The sequence below is a fragment of the Talpa europaea genome, assembly GCF_964194135.1.
Source record: "Talpa europaea genome assembly, chromosome: 1".
Classification (NCBI taxonomy): domain Eukaryota; kingdom Metazoa; phylum Chordata; class Mammalia; order Eulipotyphla; family Talpidae; genus Talpa; species Talpa europaea.
In genome coordinates this window covers 123,772,099-123,792,093 of record NC_140073.1, presented here as the reverse complement: position 1 = coordinate 123,792,093, position 19,995 = coordinate 123,772,099, and the positions used below count along the sequence as shown (strand labels likewise).

At 40.9% G+C, this 19,995-nt stretch overlaps 1 protein-coding gene across 3 annotated transcripts in view; it reads right to left on the bottom strand.

Moving 5' to 3' along the window:
* Window positions 1-15,071, bottom strand: part of MYO1B (myosin IB) — a gene marked incomplete at both ends in the record, with an annotated part of 128,230 nt that extends 113,159 nt beyond the window's left edge. For all 3 annotated transcript variants that reach the window (XM_084228586.1, XM_084228587.1, XM_084228588.1), the window contains one exon: window positions 14,937-15,071. In XM_084228586.1, coding sequence (XP_084084712.1) covers window positions 14,937-15,071 — 135 coding nt within the window. The remainder of the gene's footprint in view (window positions 1-14,936) is intronic.
* Between the last annotated feature and the right edge of the window lie 4,924 nt (window positions 15,072-19,995).

The window sequence follows — 19,995 nt, the reverse complement described above, 5'->3', positions numbered from 1 at the left end:
TATCACAAGGACACAATTCATTTGGCCTGATAAAAATGACATCAAGTTTCCCAACATCTCATTTTAGACAAGACTTTTTCAAGGTTTCCTCAGACTCCAACATAACCGGGCAAGTAGATGGGAGATGCCTGAGACTGAATAACCATTTGAATAGCTTCGAACATACACAGAAAAGTAGTAACATGGATAGATATATGAAAATACAATGACTAGCTCTTCCTTTAATATCTGTTGATTGAAAGATCACCTTCATGGTAGAAACTATGAATCTCCCTTTTTAGGTAATTTCTTGAATGCAAGAACATATATATGTATGTAGATAGATATACACACACACACATTTGTTGTCAGCAGGGAAACCAATTATCAAGTTGCTTTTCAAAACCATATTTCACAGTGGCTAAGTTCTTGATAAAAATCTGCCTCTGTGGCACTCCTGCAGAGAGAACAAATTCTCTGCTGCCTCAAATCTAAAATCAAAAGCCACACTACTAAGTTAGAAGTTTCTTTTTGTCACTTTTTTCCACCTAACAGCTGTTTCACTATCACCAAAAACAGGTCTGGCTTTCTATTGATGTCCAATAAATATCTGTTAACTGAATGACTGATTTACAAAGGGCTCATTCATTCGTTCAACACTAAGAAAGCGGATGGCAGAAGCCAACGACTCTCATACAATTATCCTAGTGTTGAAATATAACACTAAGTATAGTGCATACAGTGCTCAGTATTTTATTAAACCTGTATGCCAAGGGTTGTCACTGAGCAAATCCTTAAACTACACCCTTTCCCCTTGGGTTTCCTGTACTACTGTGATAGATTGTTTACAAAGATGGCAGGAACAATTCCTCCCATCCCAGTATGCACGCCTCTTTGAAATATGACCTTGTGACTTTCTATCAAGAGATAGAGTTTATTTCCCCTCTCCCCCCATCACTGCTTCAATCTGAACTTGTCTGTGTGACTTGATTTGGCCAAAGGGACATTAGCAGAGGAATCCCAAGCAGCAGCTTGGAAAGTATTTATGTGTTAGTATGCGCCTCCCTCTCTTTCATGATTATGGTTCTGGAAACCATGATGTGGGAGGTCACAGAGAAAACCAAGATGCCCAGAAGTATCCAATCTGTCAACCGTCAGATATATTTGTGAGCACATTCTAAACCACTGGCCCCAGTGAGGCTACTAAAGAATTGTGTGCAAATAAATGGCTGTTGTTCTAAGCCACTGATTTTAGGGGGTGGTTTGTTACACACCAATAATAACTTACATACCAGCAAAATTCAACAAGTCAATAAGAGGCTGAGCGAAACAAGCCTTATCAGTCTAAATAAGCAAATAATAAACTCTGCTCTCTCTCCATTCTACTTTATGGATGTGTTTTAGATATGAGTCCATGATTTCCCATAGGTTTGTCCTCTATCATGATACCTGCTCTTGCTGTTTGTTTCTTCCTTGAAGAATGCATGCTCACATCACTCAGCACCCCAAGTTCTCAGGTGTGTCCACCCCGCCCCACTGCCTGTGGGACCAAGTCTCTGACATTTAGAAGAGGAAAAAGGAAGCCAAGCTCCTAGCTACACACTACATGGTTTTTATCACTCATTAACGGATTGGAACTTGAAGAGAAGGGAAGGGAGGAAAGATCTACCTTTCTATCAAAGGTCCACTCAATTAGCAAGTTTATCTTTTACTGCTCAAGGGCAGATGTTAAATCAAGAATGTATGAACATTCCTCAGTCAAAACAATCTCTATCTTCATATATCAGTTATCTGGAGCATTCTATTCAGACTTGTGAATAATCAAATAATACTGAGGAGTGTGACTACAGTGAAAACTTAAGTCTTTTCTGGAGGTCACTTATCCAGCAACATGCCGTCTGCAACCACATTTCAGAACCCAGAACAAAGGTCCTGATAGAAAGCCCATACTGTAAGAAAGGTCAGCCAGAACCTAGCATCCTTGGCGATTTCATTCCAGTGGCCTGGGGAGGGGCCAGGTCTTCTCAGATACAGTGATACATAACCCAAGGTCAAAGGCACTGCTGTGGCCTTCACCTGACACCTCCACCCTCTATTGCTTCCCCTCTGCAGTCTGGGGTCCCTATTCCTGTCTTCTAGCTTACTTTCTGCATTAAATATTCCCATGTAATTAATTCTGAAAACATCTAAAAAAAAGTCCTTCTGGCCTCACTTACTTTGATTTTAAACACATTTCTAATAAATTTGGTATGTGGTATCTCAGCACACAACAGAGACACAGTAGCAAGATCTATAAACTGGGGTAATTCTATTGCCATGGATTTCAAATGTCTGACTATGATTCAATGTGAAATAAAACCTCATCACAACCAATATGTACACATGCATGCATTTTGACATACACATATATCCGAAATAAAATTTCACAAAACCATAAACACCTTTATTACATGCAATGCACTAATAGTCTGTCCAGTTGGTTCTAACACACTAAAGGGTTTTTATCCCCCACTACTGGATTGCAACTTGAAGTTTAAAAAATACTGCTACAGAGCAAATTTCTTGATGCAAAATTATGTTTTATTTATTTTTTAATCTATTTATTTATTTTTCTTACAATATTTACTTTCTTTTCTTAGGTGTAGTTCCCATAGAATTTCCACCACCAATTCTCTTGTGCGCTATCACCACAGTCCCTTGTGCTCTTCCTGCCCTCATTTTGATCCCTTTCCTTCCCCCTCCCCTACAGAATGTCTCTGATTTATAGTTGCCTGTTTATTTTTGTTTTTGTTTTTGTTTTTTTGTTTTTTTTCCTTGATCCCCTATATTCCTCCTATAATTGAAACCATCCAGGATTTTTACAGAGCAATTTTTAAACTTTAATTTAGTTGTTGATGCCTTTGAATGCCAATGAATGCTATGACCAATCTTCCCAGAAAAACACATATTGACATATCTAAGATGCACATAAAGCTTGCATACAGACCAGACAGTGTGACAAGCCAGGTTACAGATTCTCCCCCTTGGGGAACAAACAGTAGCCCCAATGGACAAAGGAAGAGAGAAGTAAGGAAAGAAGAAAAGAGGAGGGAAGGAAAAGAAAAGGGAGAAATTAAATATCCTGAAAGTATAAAAACAAAGAATCCAGTTCCGCTCCATTGGTCCCAAGCATTTTCTTATGGACCTGAGTGAAAACGCACCACAAGTGAGTGACAAAATGAGAAAGACTATTCTGGTTTTGATAACGAGGATACATGCAATACATCCTGGAAAGGTAATATAAGAAAAAAACTTTAAGTTAAACAGTGAAGCAGTTTTAATACTTGAAGTCTCAATTAACTTATATTAATGCCAAACAAATCAAATATTAGCATACACATGCACAGAAGTCAGAATAGATTCACCTGTTTCATAACCTAGTTCTTCCTAGGGCAACACTGAAATCTTGAAAAGAGTGAAATCCTGAAAGCTTACATTTCAACTCCCCATATGGAACTGAAAATAAAATTATACATAAACCATAAAATACATATAAAGATACCCTACAATAACTTTTCACTGTAACTACCCTAACACTTGTTTTCTATTATCAAATTTCTGCAAAGTATATTTTTAAAGTCCCTGCTTTGCTAAGAATCTAACCAGGCATGCCCTCTGCTTACTTACCAGTACTAACATACAAAGATACAGGCATTTCATACAAACTTAAGCACTTTTTACTAAACTTTTCCTAAATCCCCCATAAGACAGATGTGAACTGTCTTTCTTAATGTCCCTACAATGAAGCATAAAGAAGTTAAGAGTTATGACCACATTATCTAACAAAAGTGGAATCAGGATAAGGTGCCAAGAATCTGTTCTCTTTTCAGAGAACACACAAACCATGCTGTCTCTTAGGCCTGGAAAGCTTGGACACCAAGGGACCAAGAAAAATGGCTAATCACAGGGAACTTGGGTTGCACAATGCCTTACAAAGTGCCTTCAATCTTTGGATAATAGAGACCAATTCCAACAAGAAGCCTCCTATTTGACTATCTGAGGAATGCTGAAATCCTTATACCATCAGGGATGAGCAAAACAGGAGGGGCAAGGAGGAAAAGATCTTTAGTTACAAGAAAATTACGAAAGAAGAGGAAAAAAATTCTTTGAAATGTTTACCCCCCCATGCACCAAGTTATGCCTACGTCAAGAAGAAATGCAAGGCACTGCATCATAATCATCCTTTAAACTTCAGAAAAACCAAGACAATGGTAATGCAACAGGAAATATTTATTTAAAATCTTACTTAATGCTGGGCCTCCCTAGTGGCGCAAGGGGTTAAGACGCAACCTATGAAGCTATCTGCAGACACTGCAGCACAAGTTCCATCCCCGGCCAGCCAGGAAGATACCCACATGGCGCAGCAGACCTCTCCTGACTCGCCCACTGCTCCCCTCAGCAGTGTATTTCAGTCAATCTGCATGTTCTGTTCCCCACTCTGTCTCTGGTGAAGCCTCTCACTTCCCACATCTTTGGCTTGTACCCCAGTTCTTGTATGCATAAATAAATCTTTAAAAAAATAAAATTTTACTTAATGCTAAGTATCTATTATAATCAGTATAATATGAAATATATGCTATTATATATTTTATATCAGAGTAATATTAAAGAACATAGGAGTCCTCCAAGTCTCAGTCTCCGAGTAGCCTTACTTTGACATGTAATAAAATAGTAACAGTTCAAATATCCAGGAGTGGTCAGGACCCAGGTAATCCCCTTCACAAGCAGCATCGCAGCGCTGGTTGCCTTGACTGAACTTAGGCTACAGTCACATAATGAGCAAGCAACATGTTTCTAGAGCCTTCTTTAGGCAAAACATGCTAGCACAATGGTCCTGTGGCCTGTGCCCCTGAGGAGCTTGTAAGAGAACTTGTCAAGAGCTTAGGAAGGGAAATCATACATGAAATTTAAGAGTTAACTACTGCAGTCACAAAGCAAATAAAATAGGACTTAAGTAAATTTTGGCCTTATCTCACTGTCTAAATGAGTGCCTTGGGGTTAGAAGAAGGAAAGGTCACCATGATGTGCAGAAAGCTCAGGTGGTTCCAAGGAAGTCAGAGGACTAGAAGGTCAAACAAGATAGGCACAGGTGGCCAGGGCAATGTTTCCTCCAAGAACTGACTTAAGATTTTAGGTTTCAGCTCAAAGTTGAACCTCTCCCTTTAAATTATTTTTTTTTCTGAGATAGTTGTAAGTATAAATTGCCAGAAACTTAAAAAGGTATCTGCACACACAGATTGACTGCTGCACAGTTCACGATCCCCAAAAAGTGGAAGCAACACAAGCGTCTATGGCCAAACGGATGGACAAACTAAACGTGGTATATACATAGTGTATATCACGCAGGCTTTAAAAGGAAGGAAAGTTTGATACACACTGTAATATGGGTTAAACCGTGGACAGAGGCACACAGGCCTATCCAACCACATTCCGTTCACATTCCGGAGAATGGATCAGCATGCCAGAGCAGAAATGGCTGTGAGTGACAATCTTGGGGATAATGTAGAGAGCCTTGAATGTCAGAGTAAGGAGACTGAACTTCACTCTGAAAGTAGCTTGGAAGTAAAAGTCAGTGTGTGGGGTCAGGAGTTTAGATCATGAAATTGCCCAAGTTTGAACCCCAGTCACTTGACATAATTGTTAATGAGCTTTTTATTCGGATTCTATGTTACAGTGTGATAATGCTTCAGATGCATTTTGTGTGAGTATTGTGTAAACCTTGGCTCCAAGCTAGATGGCTGAATTTCCAGTTGTGTGTGAAACTAAGCACAATACTTAACTCCCCCAAGTTCCAATTCCCTCATGTGGAAAAGGACAATGATATAGGCTCCACTCTGACCTAACTGTGAGCACATGAGACTGTGTGGAAGCATGAAACACAGACCTGACACAGCAAGCATTCCACATAAAGAACCTGCTCTGATCAAACACACTCAGTTTGGATCTATTAGCATCTACTGGCCACTCTAAATAGCCGACTCAGGATTTGAAAACCTACACAACATGTGTTAATATATCTCTGCTAAATTCACTATCATGCCAAAGTCCCGAAGTCTCCTAGAAGATGGTTTTTGTAGACACAGAACTGACAAGTTACCGATGAGCCCCTGAGCTATGTCTCAGTAAAGGTCCAGGATATAGGTAAGATGAGGAGACGTGACAAGCTGTGGAATCTTTGGAAATGACATCATGCTGTTTACTTTCTGGAGGTTTCTACCATCATCTTGGGTCCTGGATCCCAGGAATTTAATCATGAGACATCAAGGCAACAATGTTTTTAATGAGACAACTAGATGGTTTCCCAAATTCTCCTGAAAAAGGTTTTTGTCTTAACTGGTTTCATAAAGACACAGTGTGGTCTACCAAATGCTTTGGTTGTTTTTTTCAGAAACAATATGAAACTGTGCAAAATGGCATACGTGAACATTTTAACTGTCAAGTCAATATGGATTTAGCATTTTATCTGGAATTTACCTAAAACAACGGAATTCAGTGTGTGCACCTCACATGCCCAATCTAAGAATATGCCTGTGATTCATAAATATGAATTTATATACATAGCTACCAATAGCCATTTTTTACAGAAGAAAGCGAAGGCATTAGAAGGTCTTAAATGCTTGCCAAGACCTGCCAGTGACTGGCAGAGGTAGTTTCATGGCAAAGTTTGGGCCACTTACACCAAGAAGTGCGATTTGGCCAAGCTCTTTCAGTGGCCCCGAAACAGAGCAGCTCTCAAGTTACATTACGTACTAAAAGCTTTACCATCATAATGGACATCAGGAACCCCTGAGCAACCTGTCACCAAGCTAAAAGAAGCTGCCGAGGGCCTCCCCTGGTGGCGCAGCGGTGGAGCACTGGGTTGCGAGGCTGCCTGCAGCCTCTGCAGCGCTGGTTCGTTCCCAGGCCGTCGGGAGCTGCCGAGCATGAAAGCCCGAGGCAACACCAGTGTGTGATGATTGCCTGTCCAGTTCCAGGATCATTGACTCATCCCCTGCCTGGGTTTCTGCTTCTTCTGGGCCTGCTGCTACCTGGTTTTCTCACTTTCTACTCTATAGTAGGTCTACCTGAAGTCTCTTAATCATAATTTCTGCTTATACATGGTCCACCACGGTCCCACAACACCACGACTGCCATCACCTGCTTCCATTGACACCGTTTTTTCAGTATTTCTCAACTCAAAGTTTGAGGAAGAATCTAGCCCTGGTCATGTTTTAATCTATGTTGTGCCATAAATCTGGACTTAGATCAGGAACCCACACCTAGGCTAGGAGTTCCCATAAAGCATGGCCGCTAAGGGGGATCAGCAAACTGGTCAGGCACTGTCTAGTCTGAGACATGTCTAAACCACCACCACGTTATAATCCTTTTTTCCCGTGCTGCCAGTCACCTCAGACTATGAATTAAGGAACTATATATGAGCTCTATGACACGATGATTAGCTAAAAATATCACCTCAGACAGTCTTCATTTCAGAGGAGGAGAACACCAAACTACCACAGCTTCATACAAATAAACTCTGAAATGAGACAAGCGTTTTCCAAGTAAGTACCATTCTCCTGAGCCAATAAAGGTACACTAAGGTACACAGAGGTCCTATGTTACATGCATACTGCTGCAAGTCATGAAAATAATATAATGTGATTAGTTGAAAGTAGTGATACCACAAGAAAAAAATCTGCATAATAAATACCAAAGAGGGAGGGGGTAGGAAATGAGGGAAGGAGAGAGATCATGGAGGGAGAGAGGAAAAATTCTAATTATAGGAAAATCTCAGTGTCTGGAATTTTGAAGAAAAGTCATTCGGGGTTTCTAACTTTTTCAGACACTTGTGGTAGCACTGACCATGTACTCCACTTTTACTATATACAGGCCAGGCACCAGGCCAAGATGCCCCTTATCACCGAACTCAACAAAATAAGGGCCAGGACCCCTGTCTTATGGATAAGAGGACTGACCCCCAATTATTCTTAGTGGTTGGTCATGGCCAAGACTCAGCCTAGGTCTGTCTGCCATGCCTGTCCCATATGTCACACGGTATCTCATTCTCTCCTCCTTCCGAAAGAGTTTGATGAAGAAAATCGCCTCACTTGAGGGGCCTCCCCGGTGGCGCAGTGGTTGAGCGCTGGGTTGCGAAGCTGCCCGCGGCCTCTGCGGTGCCGGTTCGATCCCCGGCTGCTCCCCGGCCACCAGAGGAGGGTCCCACATGGCGCGCAGACCTCTCCTGCCGCCCACTGCTCCCCTCAGCAGTGTACTTCGGTCCTTCTGCCTGCTCTGCTCCCCGCTCTGGCTCTGGTGAATTCTCTCACCCTCCCGCGCTTCTGACTATACCCAGTGCATGTATAAACAAACAAACAAACAAAAAAAAAAACAAACAAATAAATAAATAAATAAACATGCCTCTATTAAAAAAAAAAATCGCCTCACTTGAAAAATTAGGATTACCATTAAACTCTATCTGTACTGTAGATATAAGAGTAAAAATAGATTATGTGTAGAAGGGCGGCCTGGATGGACCCATGTCTCTTGTGCTGAATTGTTCCCTTCTCTCCCTCCTTCACCTTGGGCTCAAAAATGTGGAGAACCAGTTACAGCTGTAAATCACCACCAGTCATGTAGTAAACAGGATGAAAACCATTCCCCTTCTAAGACCTTTTCACAGTTTGGAGGGGGCGGTGCAGGAATTAACTAAAGGTTGTGTGCCTCTATACCAGAAATTGTATTTGATGCTGATAGCAACCATGTAAAGTCAGCAGGACAGTTAATAAGCATACACATGCTCGAGTCAGACTTCCTGGGTGTAATTCCAGCTGCATCACCTACGCAATGCATGTGTGACCTTGGACAAGGAATGTATTTTTCCTGAATCTCAGCTTCCTCACATCTAAAAATCAACAGTGCATAAAAGTCTAGTCAGAACTAAATGTACTAACATGTCAAGTATATAGAACACCTGATGCTAATAACTTTAAACAGTTAACCAGTTAACCAACGAGAGAACAGTTTACCAACAAGAGAACAGTCTCCAAGGACTTAGGCACTTGCTGCAGATCTCACAGCCATTAAGGGGCAGGGACAGGACTGGAGGTCAGGTCCTTGCTTCTTAATGTCCCCACACTTCCACCAAAAGATGACATTTCTGCAGACCTGAGGTGGAGCGTTAACTCCCTCCAAATCAAATTTCAGGTATGGCATCAATCAGAACATGTAAATGAATACATTATAAATATTGTACAAATATTTCGAGCACTATATAGTTAGTGCCACAGGATGAGACATTTCTCTAAACTTGGTAAATGACAGATAAAAGAATGTCAATTCAGCAAGTTTTAAGAGAAACAAATTTTCCAAAGGTCTTAAGAGCACCTGCAAAGTTGTTAAAACTGGCACATTATTATCAAAAATGATTGCTTTGCAGTATTACATTTTCAAAGAGAGAATGTGCTCATAAATTAGACACAACAATTTTCTTAGCCTTGTGATTTGCTTTCTTCACCAGCTTTATCTAGCCCTCTAATGTTGACTTCACACCAAACACCAAAGCTGCACTTTTGAAAACAGTCTGTTCTCCATGTTTGCCTAAACAGTCTACCTTTTCAGGCTGAGTTGCTGATGATGAACCACATGCAGACACATGATCACATCTCAGCATTTTATTGCAGCAGCTCAGGCATCCCCTGTCCCTTCCTTCCATGTTCTAGGTGGGATAGGAAGTGACATTAAAAATGGTTCATGTTGGGCCTCCCGGGTGGCACAGTGGTTGAGCGCTGGGTTGCGAAGCTGCCTGCAGCCTCTGCAGCGCCAGTTCGATCCCCAGTCACCAGGGAGGGTCCCACATGGCTCGCAGACCTCTCCTGCCACGCTCACTGCTGCCCTCAGCAGTGTATATCGTCGTCTGCCTGTTCTGCTCCCTGCTCTGGCTCTGGTGAGTTCTCTCACCCTCCCGCGCTTCTGACTGTGCTTGTATAAATAAATAAATAAAATCTTTAAAAAGAAAAAAGAAAAATGGTTCATGTTTTACTCAAACCTTGTTTGGTTTAGTTTTCTGGTAAAGACCCAACCATCTAATAAAGGAGAATCTCCTCCCATTTCCACACTAACCAAACAAACAAAAAATTAATTTTTAATTTTATCAGTTTGCCAATAAGAAAAGGCTTTCAGGGGTTAAGCACTGGTCCCAGGTCTTGCAGACATCAAGTGAGAGAACCAGCCTGGAGCTCAGAACTTCGAACTTTGCTTCTTAGCGGCCCCCTCATCCCCAATGCAATCAAAAGGTGACAATTATACAAACTGACAAGATCTGAAAGATTACACACCACTCCATTTCTTCTAGGAATAGGACTGGGTACTAAGGAAGGAAAGCTACTTTTTTTTTTAATGTTATATGTGCCTGTACTATTTGATTTTTTTTTTCCAAAAGCATTTGCTACTTTTGCAATTTAAAAAAAGAAATGCTTTTTCAAGGAAATTTTTAAGAAAAAACTTCGAGAATAGCTGGGTAGCAGGAAATAGCACTCAACCGGACATGTGAACTCCAACCCTGCTCTCTGCCAACAAAACCATGAGCTCAAAAAAAGACTGAGCCACTGAAGACACTGCCATCCTGGTGACACCTGGAGAGACCTGTAGCCAAGGTCCCAGCTACGCTTCCTGAACTCCTGACCCAGAAATAGTAAGATAATAAATGTATGTTATTTTAGGTTGCTAAATTCATGTCAATTTGCTATTCAGCAAGTAAAAAGGAAGATACCATTTATACCAAATTCCTAGGAATATATGTTATGCCTATAAGGTAGCAGTTTTCATGTGCGTGAATGAAAAGTGTTGCCGAAACTTCAAATATATAAATGTTAACTGGTATTATTTTCACTAGCTTTGCAATATTTTAAACCAAGTATATTATGCTTATATTTGAATGTCTTTCATAAAAGTACCTGATCCTGTCCTTCTTTATGGGATCTAAATCCTAGCATGAACTTCTAAAATTTAAGCCACTTTTTAGTAGACTTTCTAAGCAATCACATTTACAACTATAATTACTTTAATTTAAAATTCTAAAATTGGACTAATTCAGACCTTGGGTGATCCCCAACCTGATAATTCAGAAGGAAAACAAACTAAATCAACTTGTCAGCACCCAAAATATTCTTGCCAGAAAACAGACATCTTGGTTCTTTAGTTTCCAAATTCCAAATTTGTGCAGGGCATTGTTCTTGCCTAAATTGCAGCTTTCCCATTCCTGAACAGAACCACAGTCCTGACCAGTCACCCTAAATACAGAATATGGTGCTGGCTGGGCCTCCTATGTTACTGCACAAGTCCACGTGAAACCTTATCCAGCACCACCGTCCATCTGACTGGGTGGAGCCCAGGAGGCCGGAAGGAGGCCTGACAAAGAACATAAAGGACACAGAAAAGCAAGCTCTAGACCAGCATTTCCCATGACTGACTCCACAGAGAGACTTCTAGACCAAAGGGCACATACTGCAGCTGGTCCCAGCTTGAACCACACTCCACCAAGAGGAAGGAATAAAAGCAAACAGTCTTTGACCCTCTGTGTCATCCCATCAGGCCAACAACCCCTCCATCTGTTCTCACCTGACCCTCCAGCATCCCCAGTGGAACAGCCCTTATAGCAACAACCACATCCATGCGTGGAGCTGTCCCAGTTTCAGAGATTCTGCCCCGCAACAAACAGGCCCCTGAACCAACTCAGGCTTTTAAACAAGTGTGTGAAGCATCTCAAACAAAGAGGAGAAATCGCTGGCGCATGAGCTGGAGGATCTTTATGAAAGTACAGATCCCAACCTTATGGATCCTGACTCTAGCACTAACTATAAAAATTAAGATAATTTTTACTAGATTTTCAAAGCAATCACGCTTACAACTATGAAACTAATTCAGACCTCGCTATCTGGTTGATCCCAACCTGACAAGTACACACAGAAAACAAATTAAATCTACTGGTCAGCACCAAAAGTACTTCTTACTCAAAAAGAGTTGCAAGGAGAACATTACATTAAAACAAACCCACATAAAACTTGCAATTACTGGGCCTCTCTGGTGGCGCAAGGTGTTAGGACACAACCTGTGAAGCTGTCCGCAGCCACTGCAGCATGAGTTCAATTCCCCAGCCAGCCAGGGAGCAACCCACATGGCGCGGCAGACCTCTCCTGTCTTGCCTGCTGCTTCCCTCAGCAGTGTACTTCAGTCAATCTGCCTGTTCTGTTCCCCACTCTGTCTCTGGTGAATCCTCTCACCCCCCCACACCTCTGGCCCCAGCTCTTATATGCATAAATAAATAAATCTTAAAAAAAAAAAAAACTTGCAATTACGATGGAAGCAAAGATTTTAACAAGATGTCCCTAAAATGGATAGATTTCAATTATGCTCCCCGGAGTTCCAGGAAGCAGGGGAAGCTATTTACTCTTCTCTGCCATTAGGCCACCTCTAGCAGTAAAATCTGAGATGCATGTTTTGGGTACACTGGAAGTCTGAACTGAAGTGCTAAATGTGCCCCATGGAGCCTTTCCTCCAGGACAGTATCAGCATCAATGAAGCCACTTCACTGCAGAATTCTCTACCAAAGTGGTAGCCTCATCAGCATCCATTCCCCATTTCTTCTTCCTAACATGTAGATAGATATATTTTGGGGTATTCATTCCCTCATAGGTAGCCTATCTACTGTGGAAAAAGCAAACCCTACGCCAATCCTAGGGGTTGACATCATTTTCTTTTGCCACTCAGCGCATTCCAGTTACCTGGCAACAGTCAGTGGTTTGAGAAGTTTATGTATGTGACACAGATGGCCCAGCCGCTATCATAGGATCACAAGAAATCTACTTCCAGATTAGCTGGCTGGAGATCTAGAGGGCCATGCAGGGCTCAGAATGCTCTAGAGAGCTGACAACTCATATCCAAAGGCAAAGCAATCACTTCTGAGAGTTCTGAGCATGTAGGAACTATTTCTTATCTCTATGTATGGGGTGGGAGGGTGGAAGGATGGAAGGATGGCAGTTTAGAAGAGCAGGGTACTCCTGACCTCGAGCTGGTTCATACAGGACGCTGTAGAGATTGAAAGTAAATCTGGAGTTCAAAAGTCTGAGCCAAAAATTCTCCTGTTCACTAGCCCCCTTTATCAACTCTGACTTCCAAACATACAAATGACTGTTCAATGTGGGTTTTTTTTGCAAGCACCCCAACTGTTCAGTATGTTTGCAGGATGGATCATTATAGACAGTCCCTCACTTTTATGTATTAAACAAAGCTATGGGACTATAAAAGAGATTTTTTTTTAACTGCATCTTCATCTTCAGGGAAAAAATTTTAAAACGTGATCCACACGACAGTAAAATGTTGCAAGTCATATTAACTTGGCCTTTAACATCAAGCTAGCCAATTTTGCAACAACAAAATGAACAAAAGCAAAGCAGAAATATTATCAGAGTAAGAGACAGAAACAGATTTCCCATGGTTGGTAAATGTGACATGTAGGGTTCGGGGTGTATGTTAATCAAATTTATTGTACTGTAATTCTTTTTATTACAAAAACACCACATACTTGACTTAATGAGTGCTATAATATGGAGATCTAAAAGAATAACCCTTCCCTGGCCCCAAACCCCACCTTCTCCCACTGTCATACCCAAAGTTAGCATTCTTTACATACACATGTACAAACATGCACATATCTACAAACCCCCACATTTGAAAAAATAGGATCAAACTATACCCATGATTCTATAACCTGCTTTTTTTGCTTAAAAGAGAGAATACTCAACCCTTCGATATAATTGTGTTCTTAAAGTTCTAAAATAAAAGGAGGCACACACCTCATGAAAATGATAGTCATAAAGTGTCATGGAAAACATGAATAGGCGTGAATATCTATAAGCAAAAAGCAATTTTCTGCTTTTGTTTTATATCAGAAAAGGCATTCCTAAAATAGGTAGAAAATAAAATTACGTAGGGCTGAAGCCCAGACATTTTGTCTGCTAGAGACTCATGAATGTTAACACTTGGCATTTTGTTAAAAGGGGATTGACTGTTTTATTTTTCAGTTGGCACAACAAACCAGGTACGTGAATGCCTGTAACATGCTACTCTTCATACTATTTTTAATTCACCTAAAATTGAATTGCGCTTCTTAGAGCCAACAAGAAAAACAATCAGTAACATTAGTTAAGATATAATTGACTGCCCCTATCTCCATCTCAAAGACCAATGTGTAAAGTCTGTCTTTTATTTGATATCAGACCATAGTTTCAATGAAAGCTGCAGAACCCTAAAGTTTTCTCACCTGAAAGCTAAGCTGCTATACTTCAAGGGAAGGTGATACCAGGCTTCACCGCCAAACCAAACAATACCTTGCCCCATTCTGCAGCAGAATTTTATACCTTTTCCACTGGAATCAGCATTTTAAATAACCACATCTCTGAATTTTGTTTAGCATAGTCATCACATTAATATTCTGAAAACAGTGTTCACATGTCTCATGTTGCTGTCAGTGAGTAGAATGCAAATCTCCTGAAGACATTCAAAACAATGCCTGCGGGCTACAAAATTCCTTCTGAATATATGTTCCTCATAAGTCAGGAACTAATAAGTATTCTTATCATTCTTAATACAAATAAGTATTCTTAATTATCCCTGCTAGTCTTATACCCCCACTGCCCAGTCTGTACTCTGCACACAATCAGCACTCTCTCCATGGTGTGTAGAAAGCAGACTCACTGACTCTAATCAATACCACTCAGGTGCCAAAGGAGCAGACACAAAACTCTCTTCTGTGAAAAGATAAACAAATGCCTCTGGACTCTAACAAACAGAAAAGAGAGAGAAGAGTCTCAGAAAGAAACATCAGCTTTCTGCCCCAAAACACAAAGCCTAAGCCCCACCGAAGACCTTCCATAGATACTCACGTAGATTTCATTGTGGTCAAAGCGCTTCTTAAGGTTGTTGATGAAGGTCTCCTCATTGAGAGGTTCTAAGAGAACCATATCTCCAACTCCAATCATATTGTCCAGAAGGGACGTTTTCACCTCCATTTTGGCCATAGTCTCCTGCTGGAGAAAAAGAAGGAAAAAGGGTCACTTTACACAAGGAAAATCATTTCAGATGGGTCCTTAGCACTACACTACTGGAGAAGTGAAACACAGACAGCTCCAGAGGCCCTCACCTGCCTCACAAATGTCACAACCTCCCCCACTACCTACGTCAGAAGTCTCTGAGTGGCTGCAGCTCTGCCAGGTCACTGATGTCCCATTTACCAATTTGCTGCCGTAGATGAGGCAGCCTCCAAGTCCACCATCCCAGGCAAAGTTCAACTACAGAAAGAGCCAGTAGGAAGCCTTGGTCTGTAATTGCTTTACACCATCCCCTCTCCCCACCAGAAGTTGCAAAACTCAAACAAAAAAAACCCAACTCACCCCTTTCCACCCGCCCTTGCCTACCAATGTCAGACTTGAACTCATATGATCCTGCTTCCCCAAGATGAAACACAAATGCATTCTTCTAGTACAAGATGTTTTTAAAACGTTGTCACCACTTTTGAGTACCTATCAGACACTATAGCAAGAACTTTAAATCTACTAATAAATGTAAATGTTACAATAACTGTGGAATTCATTATTGTTATCATTATTCACATTGTAAGATAAAGAAACTCAGAAATTAGGAAATGTTGCTTATGATGATTTCAAAGTATGTTACATTTTGTGTTATATAGAATTCAATCACCACTTACAACATAGCACCTATGGGGGTAAATTTCATTCCAGGCACCAACACTGGCTTACAAAGAACACAATCCATTTGTAAATCAGAGGTCGCTATATAATGTAACTTGCCAAGAATGACTTCAATGCCTTAATTCTCATCCCAACAGACCTGATAACTGCAGAATCAAATTGACACACAAAGAACAGACCAGAAATACTAGTTTCTCTCTAGTTCAAGGCCTACGAAATGGGAACAGACACACACTACAAAGGCAGCCTCTACCCTCAACACACGAGGTACCACCCAACAGTGGAATGTTAAATCCCCAAGGTTTCAAATCTGATGGCTGTCAAGAGTACTACAATTCTCTCAAACATATAAACACAGGAAAACGTGAACTTGGTGTGTTATGTTACCTTTTCTAATAGCAACAAGATGTACCAATCGAACTAAATTCCTCTGGGTCATTCCCTCCATGTTACCAATGCAGAAGTCAATAAATGACACCTCAGGAGAGAATCAGTACTCAGATGTATTCATGTCCCTAATACTGAGGGGGAAGGTACATAGAATTCTTTCCATTAAAGAGCTACCCAGACATAATATATCTTAAAGGTTGGTCTACTTGCTTCAAAATACGGAATTTAAGTAAATTTCCCCCCAGTCTAAAATAGAAATTGAGTAGAGTAACAGAAACTACATTTAGTTGGGCTGTTTTAAAGCAAACTATGAGGACTGTGGATTATGTAATATTTTACAATTACTAATGATTTTATATGACCCCAGGAACACATTCTTTATTGCTGACCTTCTATTAAAGAAAAGTTTTAAGTGTGCACTGCAAAGCCGACAGAGAGACCAAGAAGAAACATAGCATTTCTCCTATAACCCAATAAGGAAGTACTGAATATTCAAAAGAAGAAAAATAGAGTAACTTTTTCATTAATAATTGTTTTTTTAATTTCATGCCAGCTACACCTGGAATAGAGTCCCACGTATCACTGAAACCCAACAAGAGTCACACAAAGAATGGCTTCACGCACTTTGAACTGGACCAGGCTTTGTTTTAAAACAAAATAGGTGGGGCTGGGGCAGTAGCCATTCTTTGGAGATGCAGCAGCAGCCAGGGAGGTAGTGGGTCCCATGCCAAAGCCCACAGAAACAATTGCACAGGAACAGGAACGTGAGTGCCCAACCTTTGTTGCAATAAATTAACATTTAAATCAAATTTCAAGTTCTCAGACTCATGAGATGCCACAAGCACTCTAGTTGGAATGCATTACATATCATTTGGCAGATGAGGGAAGAAGGCTCAGGGATTAAGGGGGAAGTCAACCTGAGAAGGGTTTCAAAAATAACCACCTCAAACCTGCAATTTAAATTAAGCACAAAGGTTGACTGGGAACTCTTTGCCCACGGGGTGGATTCTTGTATATAAAGTCTATTTATAGAAACAGCTGCACAAAGACAAAGGCTTCACTGCAGGTAACAATAATGAAGCAGCCAATCTTTCTCTGTAATTAAATCTGCTGCACCATCGTTTCAAATACAAGTTTCAAGCAAGTTTATATGGGTTCCAACTTTTACACTTCTATCCCAACTTCATAATCCAAAGGTGGGAAGAGAGCAAAACAAAAGCTGGGCTATATTGGCAAAGGTCAAAAAAATCTAACACTTTCACAATCCAAAATACAATAATGAAAACCAATAAGAAGTTGATAGCAACATTCATTGGGTGATTGAAGCACAGTTTTGTTTCAATGTTTTGTTGTTGCTTTTTAGTATCTAGTGGATACTCCCCCTCATTCTCAAGGCAGAAATCTGGAAAAATGGTGTGGAGGTACTTACCTATTTCCTTAATAAACTGGTTTCTCTATTATGACTACAGTCTCCAGCCTTGGACTGCCTTTACATGACATCTCAATGAAACTAGCTGGTAATCACTCAACAAAATGAAAATGATTTTTTTCTCCAAAGGACTAATGCTTACCATAGGGACAAATTTCAGAATCACATGCTAAGTCAAGATTCCATGAACTGTAAGAATTCACAAAGGAAAGTTAGATGGGAACTTGGGTAGAGCATGAAGGATAATTTTTGACATGCAATGTCTACCTTCCAAGACACCCATGGGAATCTGTGTTCTTCCTGGGAAGTCAAATTTAATACATGATGCAGAAATATAGCATGTGATTCTGACTAAAGCAGTCAACATACTCTCATCTCCCAGCTGATAAAGAACGTACTTCCATAAAAGGGGAAGAAGCATCACAACACAGTAAGCTGCAGCACTTTTTCCCACTTCCACTTATAAGGTAACTTACAGTGACCTTGAACTACAAGTCTCAGTGTGCCATGAATGGGACTTCCTGAGCTGGGGAGCTACTGGGAACTAGGGATGGAGCTGAGAAGCCAGGTGAACTTTGTAACAGGAATGGCTGGTGGGCTCTCAGGGGCTTCTTGCTTATCTGGCATTGACATGCACCCAGGGACTTGAAGGAGACACTTGGAGAAGAGACATGTAGGATTTGGTGAGAGACACGTGGGCAGGTTGTCCTTGGCGGAGACAATGGAAGCTATTATCTTGATTTATATTTGTCCTTTTCTCCTTTCGTCCCAGGGGGGCCTGCCTTAGCTCTTTCTTGCTATTCCCTGCCAGAAGGTGCCTTAGACTTGTGGCAAGCATTTGGGCCTCAATGGGCCCATATCAGATGGAGCCTGTAAGGCTGGGCATTTGCCTATAAGGGCACGGGTAATTTGTGGTGCTTTATTGGGAAACTTTTATTAGGAATATCTTCTTTTCTCTTCCTTCTCTATGTATACCAATTCTATTAAAGATCTCTCACACTAAGAGTCTGCTTTGCCTTTGAGTGCATAAATGGCCAGATCCCTTTAGAGCATGCACCCTGTACAGTTTGAGGTCCCTGTGTGACCCATGGTTACACACTAACACAGCCACTGTCACTGATTACAGGATGGTCATAAAAACTGAAACTTTTGCTTGGAATATTAAGTCAAAACTTCTCTCTACCTATGGATTTGTGTCTTTCATATTTGGAATTGAGGTGGCGTGCCTGCTTTCATGAGAGAGGCTTGTCTAAAGAGACACATGGAGAAGTAGGGGGGATAAGAAAAAAAATTTCTGCTGGATCCCTGAAGATAAACTCTGGATCAAGCTATACTTGAAGCCCACCCCACAGCTCTCAAGTTTTCATTCACAGAGGCCAATTAATTCTCTTTATTATTTAAGTTGCATTTTCTATTATTTGCAACAGAAAGCATCTTACCAAAAAAAAAAAAAAAAAAAAAGAAGCTAGTATAGGAAATGGAGTGTTACAAAGTAACACACTACAGAGCATGAACAAGGTCACAGGATGGAGGGCACCAGGACTCACTATCTTGATTTGGCAATATGATCATCTTTGATGTAAGAGTGAACCAGTTGATTAAACATGTCCTGTTGTTAAGACTTGGGCCTTTATACCTTCAACTTTAGAGAAATCAAGAAAAATTCAGAAGCCGGAGTATGGTTGGCTGCTTCTCAAGAAGCTACAAGGAAAAAAAAACAAGTTTGCCATGAAACCATCTAAATGCCAAAGGAGAACAATGGTGGCCTCCAAGGAATCACTCTGCCTGGACCTATTTCAAGCACCTACAGTTTTGCCACTAAGACCTGGGAAAGGGTTAAGCCCTCACTAGGAAGATGCAGCACAAAAGAGGTGCCACCCAATCTTCTTACTCTTCCTAACTGTTCCCAGGGTGATTCTACTAACCAAGAACTAAGGTACTCTGTAGCGTACCAAGGCCATGAGACAAATTCTCAGGCCAAGTTCTATGTTCAAAACCTTTGTATTTAAAGTATTGGTTACTATCCAGTTTGCTCATCCACAGAAGCAAATAAACCTTAAAGGCCAATATTTTATACTGCCAAAGAAGTCTGGCTGACAGAGCCATATGACAGATTGATCCTTAAGACAGTCAACACCAAGTGCTCCAATGCATGAGAATAAAAAAAGAACTGCTAGAGCACTGCAATTCCCGAGAAAGTTGTCATCCCCAACGCTCATCTCAAATGTGGCTACAGAATTCACTGAAAAGGGCATTCTTAGCAGAACCTCTGAAGAAGGGGTGTATATATTTTCAGCCATTATGGAAAGAGATGCATATATTGGCCGGGACATTTTATTTCTGTAAGCGTAAGTATATACTATTACAGGTGTACGTGAATGTGGGAGCAGCTAAAGGGCAGACATGTCTTTT